At 45.2% G+C, this 8,415-nt stretch overlaps 1 protein-coding gene across 4 annotated transcripts in view; it reads right to left on the reverse strand.

Annotated features, from left to right (window-relative positions):
• Window positions 1-2,763: 2,763 nt before the first annotated feature.
• Window positions 2,764-8,415, reverse strand: part of LOC106958957 (zinc finger protein 852-like) — a 9,568-nt gene continuing 3,916 nt past the window's right edge. For 2 of the 4 annotated variants that reach the window (XM_015051149.1, XM_015051147.1), the window contains 7 exons: window positions 8,155-8,299; window positions 7,928-8,052; window positions 7,582-7,817; window positions 7,257-7,372; window positions 6,747-7,185; window positions 6,104-6,216; window positions 2,764-6,024 (listed from right to left, as the gene is read on the reverse strand). In XM_015051149.1, the coding sequence (XP_014906635.1) occupies window positions 4,629-6,024; window positions 6,104-6,216; window positions 6,747-7,185; window positions 7,257-7,372; window positions 7,582-7,817; window positions 7,928-8,052; window positions 8,155-8,299 (2,570 nt within the window). In that variant the 3' untranslated portion in view covers window positions 2,764-4,628. The remainder of the gene's footprint in view (window positions 6,025-6,103; window positions 6,217-6,746; window positions 7,186-7,256; window positions 7,373-7,581; window positions 7,818-7,927; window positions 8,053-8,154; window positions 8,300-8,415) is intronic. The other 2 variants (XM_015051151.1, XM_015051148.1) reach the window with 2 other exon arrangements.

The following is an 8,415-nucleotide window of genomic DNA, read 5'->3' on the forward strand; positions in this document are numbered from 1 at the left end:
TTTTACCTCAAACATCTTTAAGGAAAAAACGACTTGGGCCATAATCTTAGAAGCCTAAATAAAGAAGCCGAAGTTCTTGAAATGTTGGTTTTTCTTCGTACCAACTCTGAGCCGTTTCCATCCGAAGCTTTCCTTGCAGATCTCTTCTACCTCGTGGCACTCTGACCTCTGACCCCGCCCCTCCTCTTCCCCCAGGAGGGTCACAGGTCGTGTCAGGGTTGAGTTGCCCTGTGGATTTGCCGCGGCGGCTGTCAGAAACGTTTTACTGCAAAGCCTCAAACCAAATCAGAGCTAATACACATCAGCTGGACAGAAACAATCTGGGCAACTTTAACAGTCTCCACGGCAACACTTCCTCTTCCTGCTGCTTCCCACAACAAAACACTTATTCTGTCCAAAAGAATCAGGCCAGAATACGAGTTTACATAAATGATCACATAAAGTATCATTTTTAACTCAAATATGATCATAACTGTGAAAGTTTCATATTATTATGCTCTGATCGTTTGGTGTGAAAGACCTGATACGAGCCTGGAGGTTGGAACAAACTTCTCCAAACGGTAACAATCAGAAACTTATACTATCTTAGCAACGTCTGCTAGGAAATCATTTATTATATTAACTGTTTAGTTGTATTTTGTAGTAGAAGATGTTTCTATTTTATCCATTTTAAAAATGGAAAAGCAACTTTTCTGAAATGTTTTACTCAACGCTGCAGTTGCTCACATCCTGTCGATTTGAATCGAGCAGAATTACATTTCTGTAGGTTTCATCAACTCAAGTTGAGACGTTTTTCAACCGTTATGACAGGATTTTAAGACTTTATGTCCTCAGAAATGTACAAACTTCATTCAGCCAACTGGAGACAAATTTACAACTCAGCCATTATAGATGCAAAGAAGCTGCTAGCAAACGTTGATCCACTAGTCGTGTGGCTCTAAATCCACTCAAGTCAAGGATTTTAACTGGGAAATGTTGCAGCATGTTTAAATCTGCAGTAACTTTTATTAAAAAAAATGCTTTTTATATATAGTTATTAAATCTGTCTCCATGTTGTGACAGTTTAATATAAGACAGATAATCTGTGAACAGACCGATTTCCTCCTCTGAGCTGCTAGCAGTCTGAAGAAATGCGCCGCTCTCAGTCAAATACAACCAATCAGAGCCAGGAGGAGAGCCTTAGCGCTGTCAATCAACCTCATGTATGTACTTCCAACTGTGCTAAAGACAGAGAAGCAACTTACTGTTCCAGAAAAACAGTTTATCAGCCGTCGTTGGTGGTTATGCTAACTGGCCTTAGCATTAGTTACAGACTATGTTGTGGTGAACTAGCTGTAGCACAGCAAAGATCAAGGGAGAGGGAGAGTGATTGACAGCACTAAAGCCCTCCTCCAGGCTCTGATTGGTTGACTCTGACTCAGTGGTGCATTTCTGCAGTTAGTACTGGGAGAACTGGGAGAAGGCAGCTCAGGTTTTTCACACATTATCTGCCTTATATTATAACGTCACAACATAACTTTAGCAAACATATAAAAAACTTCTTTTTTTTTAAATTAAAATTTACATATTAATTACTGCAGCTTAAACAAACTCCAATCTGTTGGAGCCAGAATGGGAACAATCAAAGCCCGCCATGAAAACACCCACAGGGCCGGAAGTGTCACCTCAGATCTGCAGCTGGTCGTCTCTTCTTCTACGGTCCTCTGCAGCAGCTGGATGAGGATAAACACGGTAGATTCCCCTCAGACTTTCTTATTCTTTAATAATTATGTCTAGTTATTATTAACTAGACATGAATAATCAACAGCAGAGCAGCTGGGAGAGGAAACGGCAGCTCACCTGCAGCTGATGATGGACCTCCGTCCTCCCAGGTGAGGCGGGATGGCGCCATCTGCTGGCGGTTCCTATTACTGCACCAGGAAATTTGGGCTTTTGGTTTTTATTTTTAAGGCAAAAATTAAAAGAGATTTAAAAAAAGACATTTATAATTTTAGCAGAGAGAATCTATGTAAATATTTGTGAAAGGCGATGTTATGGTAACGCTGACAGTCTGTCAAAGTATTCATATCCCTGCAGATCTTTTAGTTTTACCAACATGTTTCTTCGTTTTTAATCCATGTCTGGCAGGGTGGGACACAGAATCGCTGTCTGAGTGTCAAGATTTAGATTTACTGTCACAAGTGGAGCGTTACGGCTTTCGCTTTGATGCTCCTCTTATAAATGAAACGTCATTAAAAATAGCTTTTATTTCAAACACAACGGATAAGGAGACGGAAAAGAGAGAAAGATTGTTCTTGGAAGTCTGCTTCTGCATCTGCAGAAAGAGAGAAAAAAACAAAAAGACAGAACCGTGAAGCCAAGAAACAACATATAAAATAACTGAAGAGAAAACGGTATAATTTATAAACACGATGTGTTTAGTGGCAACCGCAGCCCAACATGGAGTTTATGTGGAAAAAAATTCAACCAAACAATGTTTGTAAGAGCGAACAATGGCTCGTTGGGCGCCGCCATGTTGAAATCCGACTTTATTAACTGGAACGCTGACGTCAAACCCAGCTCAGAATTCAGAAAAATACTAAAAAACTCTTAACTATAATCACCAAATATCGTCTCTGCTGCCCGGATATTCAGCTGTTAGCTTGTCATTACTGCAGGTCTCAAGTCAGAGGCTTCTTCAGGTTAGTTGCTACACTGACTGCTAATGGAGATCCTTCCATTGGCATCACCAGATTTAAAAGATAAATAAAAGCAACGTAAAAATTCGAGAAGCTTAGTGTTTTATTGAAACTGGTCGATACAAAAACAGGACAGAACTGAACATCAGATCCGGTTTTCACCGTTTACACAGAAGCAACAGAAAGACAAAAACACCAGGAGAAAATCAGTCAGTTTCCCTAAAAATGTCACCGTATGACCTCTGTCCAGAGACCAGGGCTGCTGGTCCAGGTCAGTTTGTTTTCCAGCTTTTACACACAGAACAGTTTACAACAGAAGATTATTGATAATTGATTCTTTATCGGTAAATTAAATTTATTTTCTTTACAGTGAAAAGCTTAAAACAAAATGAAATAATTATTTCTCAGAAAATCTGATAGAATAAATCCGTTTTCGTTCCATTTCCATTTGTTCCAAGAAATAATTCCTGACAGAAGACTGAATTTAAACCATCGGATGTCAAACTGGCTAAATCTTTTCTTTAATTACCGTTTTTATTATTTCTGCTGTTGGATTCCATCGTTTTCTTTTTCTTCTGATGTGATTTTTATTGTTTGTAAACCAACAAAAATCAACCAATCAAAACACAAAACGTGGTGGGAAGGGATTGAAATTGGTCTGAGTTAGCATTTAGCATTAGATTTGCTGTTAGCTAAATGGCTAATTTAGCAGAGGAGACGTCACACTGGGTGACAGAAGAGTAGTTGTTCAGCAGTAAAACAGGAGTTTAATATTTCAAAAGTAAAAGTTATATTTTTAACAAATTAGCCTTTAGCATAACTAGCGCAGTTAGCATTAGTGACTAAATGGAGATTTGTTTTCCGTAAGGCTGCCAACATTTCTGAATGTATTTTTATAGATTGAAATGAATCTTGCTTTACCCTGCTCAGCCTTCTTGTTATCTGCTGACGTTATACTCTCTGTAATAGCCGTCATCTCTTCCCCATAATTTCCACACCAAAGACTGTTGATGCTAGCATATATTAGCCACTTTAAGCTACAAGAATCTCCTGAATCTGACGAGAAACCATTTTGTTGTTGTCCTCAAAAAGAATGATACAAAATCATACAGTTGGAATGTTTTCTGTTTCTTTTGTCAACACAAAATGTTCACAGCAGAACTAAAGCAATAGAAAACCAGACTAAAGATTATCGTTGTAGTTTTTGATGTTTAAATCTGTTTCTTCTTTTCTAATGATGCTGTTTGGATTTTAGCCTGTTCAAGTTGAACCACAACCTTTAACCCAATGTTTTCTTTGCAATGCTAACCAGATGATAGCAAAAAGCAGTTTCAACAAATTTAAGAAATCAATTATGTAGATTAAGATGCTACAATGCTTGTTTTCTAGAGATTCAGGACACAGTATTGGCTACAAACTAAGCTAGCAAAGATAAAAGCCTTACAGTCCTTTCGTTGGGTTTCCCCTCCAACAACTTCCACTCCAAAGAGTGTTGATGCTATTGCAAATTAGCCACTTTAAGCTAATAAAGAAAAAAAAACAGATTCTGATAGGAAACCATTTTTATTGCCCTTCATGAACCCTGACGACATTTTGCTGTGAGTTAAACCGTTAAGCTCAGTAAATGTGATAGAAAATAAAACGTTGGAATGTTTTCTGCTTCTTGTCAACAAAAAAGTTACAGTCAGTTAAACGAAAACCAGAAAAAATATTATTATTGTGGTTTTTGATATTTAAATTGGATACTTCTTTTCTCATGAGGTTTCCATTTTGGCCCGACCACGACCTTTGACCCAGCCCCTTCTGCAACGCTAACCAGATAATGGCTTATAACAGTTTCAACAGGATTAAGAAATCAACTATGCAAACAAAGCTGCTAAGATGCTTGTTTTCTAGATTTACAGGCCACAGCATTGGCACAAACAAACCAAGCTAACAAAGACAGAAACCTTAGAGTCCCTCAGTCGTTCTGTCTGTCATTAATTCGGTCGATCCTTCAGTCGCTCCATCGGTTGTTCCGTCGGTCGTTAATTCGGTCGTTCCGTCGGTCGTTAATTCGGTTGTTCCGTCGGTCGTTAATTCGGTCGTTCCTTCGGTGACCAGCGGCTGGATGAAGGAAGTCGACGGTTCTTGGAAGAGGACATGCTCGGGATGGTAGCTCTTCATGTGAGTTTTCAGGCAGTGGCTCTGGGTGAAGGCTTTATCGCAGAGGGAACATCTGTAGGGTCTCTCTCCGTTGTGGGTCCTCATGTGGACATTCAGGTGCTCCTGTCGAGAACACGCTTTGCCACACACGCCGCAGCTGAAGCGCTTGATGCCGAGGTGGCTCTGGATGTGGACGTTCAGGGTGCTCTTCAGCTTGAAGTGGCGGCCGCAGTGGGAGCAGCCGTACGGTGTCTCCCCGGTGTGAACCCGCATGTGTTTCTGGAGGTCATACTTGTTGAAGAAGCTCTTGCTGCAGACAACGCAGACGAACGGGCGCTCGCCACTGTGGGTCTTCATGTGCCCCATCAGGGCGTTGTTGGACAGGAAGGTCTTGCAGCAGATGTGACACAGGAACATCCGGTCCCTGGTGGTGTGGACCTTCATGTGCTCCTTCAGGGTATGCTCCAGCTTGAAGCGCTTCCCGCAGACTTTGCAGCCGTAGTGGCGCTCGTTTGAGTGCGTCAACTTGTGGCGAGTCAGAGACCTGAGGTCGCCGACGGACCGGCCGCAGATGTTACAGAGGTACCGGTCGCGACTCACGTGACTCTTCTTGTGAGCCGTGAGCTGGCCTCTGAGTCCAAACGTCTTTGGACACAAGTCACACTTGTGCGGCCGGTCTTCCACGTGGACCCAGAGGTGGACGTTCAGGGCGGACTGGACGGCGAAGGTTTTACTGCAGTGGCTGCATTTGAACTGGCGCTCTCCCGTGTGCAGGGAGACGTGGTTCTTGAGGCCCGAGGCGGTGAAGAACCCCTTCCCGCAGTACGAACAGTCATGGATCTTTTGGTGAACTTCAAAATGTACCTTCATGTCTTCCGCAGAACTGAAGGTTTCTCCACACACCCCGCAGACGCTCTTGGGGTCTCCAATGTGCGCCCAGGCGTGTCTGGTCAGACCCGATACTGTCCGGTACCAGACGCCGCACACCTGGCACAGCACCTTGCTCTCCTTGCCGTTCTCCATGTATCGCCTGGGGCCTTTGTAGCTCCTTCTTTTTGGCTGTGGATCGTCTCCTTCCTCCAGATCTTCGGCGTTTGGTTCCCACTCATCGTCGTCGTCTCGCAACGCCTCGTTCTCCCCTCCAGAACCCACGTCGCTCGCCGCTGCATGCCCCGACCCTGTGCGGTCCAGATCCTCAGGGCTGCAGAGACACAACAAGTTAGAACAGGTCCGCTCCCTCCGGGGTTTGGTGACGGGTCGGTTCTGCTGTCAGCGGTTACCTTTGAAGCGGAGCGGTTTCATCCTCCAGAACCACACAGTCAGTGGGCTGAGGTTCGTCCTTTACCAGCTGGAGGTTCTGCTCCTCGTTTTCACTCTCCTCGCCTCCTCCTGTCTGAGGAGGAAATCAACAAAAGCTTCGACACTTCAAAACTCAGTTCAAAGTTTCATTCTGACTATTTCCTGGTTCCTGAATTTATCTGCAGGGCAGTTTGGCCTAAAAGTTGGACTGAGTGATTAGATCAGCCCAACAACCCCGGTGATTCAGCCGGGGGTCTCGGTTTCCTCTCCAGGGATCAGTTCACATGAAGCTGCAGTCGGCTGCATCAGAGCCGGTGATGCAGTAGATTTGGTGGAAAACGTCTGAATCACATGGACAGAACTTTTGCTAGAACCAGAAATTCAAGAAATAAAAAGTTGGTTGCGGAAAACCCTGAAGCATTAATCATAAACATTAGTTCTGCTAATGCGCTAAACCAACATGGTATTTAGCAGAAGCTAATGCTAAAGCACTGAGCCAGCAGGTATACAAAGACAGTTGGGCTGTTCTGTCCTAACTAATGACTAGTAAATGTTGGTTTCTTTCCTCTGAGTCTTCTGCAGAGACGGGTTCATACTGCTGCAGCGACAGATGAGTTTTCATACCTTCAGTTTGACGTAGAGGACGGACTTCTTGGTCCCAGTGGACCTCATGCTCCTGTAGATCTCCTCGGGCGTCAGGGTGTTTGTTTTGAGCTTCTGCAGCTTCCTGCTGCGGTCCGACTTGTACATGTTGATCTTTTTGTCGTCTCCAACCAGCTGAGGGAAGGTGAGCCTCAGCAGGTCCAAGAACTCAGCCTCCTGCATCCTTCGAGGACATTTCAGCTCCTGCACCGACGACGTCTGCAGCTCTGGAACAGGAACGACTTCAGCTGGAGAAGCTTCACCGCCATGAAGCAGAGCTTTACACTCACCGGTTTCTGTGGGAGCGTCTGACTGGTTGTCCTCCAACACACAGACTCTGAGGAAGTGATGAGCTGGTTCCTCCCCGGCGCGCGGCCGGCCCCGCCGCCGCCTCTGAGGCCGATCGACGGGAGACGACAACCTGCAGGACAACAGAGGAGGCGTGTGGAAACCCTGGAGGCAGCAGAGGGAGCCGAGAGCGGATCCGGTTACCTCAGGTTCTCCTCGGTTTGATCACTGGAAGGCGTGGCTGAGCTGATGCTCAACTCCTCATCCAGCTGATGAAGAACATCACTGCTGCTGCTGCTGCTCTGAGGCTTGACTGCTGTCTGCAAATGTTCACACAAAATGAAGAACCATGTCTAGGATCCAGCTAAATGTGATCCAAGACCCTGAATGGAAAATATGGGAACATTTAAGGCCCAAAATAAATATTATTACATTGAAGACACTGCAAAAACCGGCATTATGAAGGGCCAACACACTATAACAGCAACATGTTCTGCTGAATCAGTGATAACGGGTTTGGAGCGGAAACCTTCAGGCGGACGTAGAGGGCGGAGTTCCCGCTGGACCTGATGGTCCTGTAGATCTCCTCAGGGGTCAGGCTGCTGACCCTCAGCGGATGCAGCTTCCTGCTGGTATCGGTTATGAACAGGTCGAACGGCTCTCCTGCAGCCAGCTGAGGGATGGAGGACCGCAGCAGGTCCAGGAAGTCCGACTCCTGCAGATCCCGAGGACAGCTCAAGTCCTGAACGGGACTCTTCTGAAACACTGGAACAGAAAACCAAACCTTCAGCTGGAGCCCGGTGGGTCAGATGGCCGAATGACCTCAGAACATTTCCCCTCAGGAGAACCCAGCACACGGTTCGTCTGGAGCGTACCGTTGTTGGAGAGCACCTCGGTCTCAGGGTTGTCCAGAACCCGAACCCGGAAGTCCAGGTGGGTCAGGGAGCTCAGAGGCTTACTGGCTCTCCTCTTCTCAGGTCGGACTCGGGATGGAAATGACCTGGAGAAGTCAGACATTCGTAAAAACAACTTCTGGTTAAACCGAAATCTGTCAGATGAATCAATCATTTTGTCCGTAGATGTAGAATAACAGATGTGTAACCTTGGTGATATCTCATAGTCTGGGTCCGTCAGATCCTCCCGTTTGGGTCTGGACCGCGGCGTCACCTGAACCACAGGCTGAATGTCTTCATCATGGTCATCATCACCGTACCACAGGAAGTCCAGACTCCCAGAGTCCCTCACATCTGGACGAAAATAAAAAAAACACAGTTTGGTTGGACTGGTGTGTGGAAACAACCAGACGATAATCTGTGTTATCAGTTTTCTAAAACATGAGCCTCACCTGGTCGCAGAACAAGAT

This window comes from Poecilia latipinna, unplaced genomic scaffold (genome assembly GCF_001443285.1).
Source record: "Poecilia latipinna isolate Pla-1442-1.1 unplaced genomic scaffold, P_latipinna-1.0 Scaffold1034, whole genome shotgun sequence".
Lineage (NCBI taxonomy): Eukaryota > Metazoa > Chordata > Actinopteri > Cyprinodontiformes > Poeciliidae > Poecilia > Poecilia latipinna.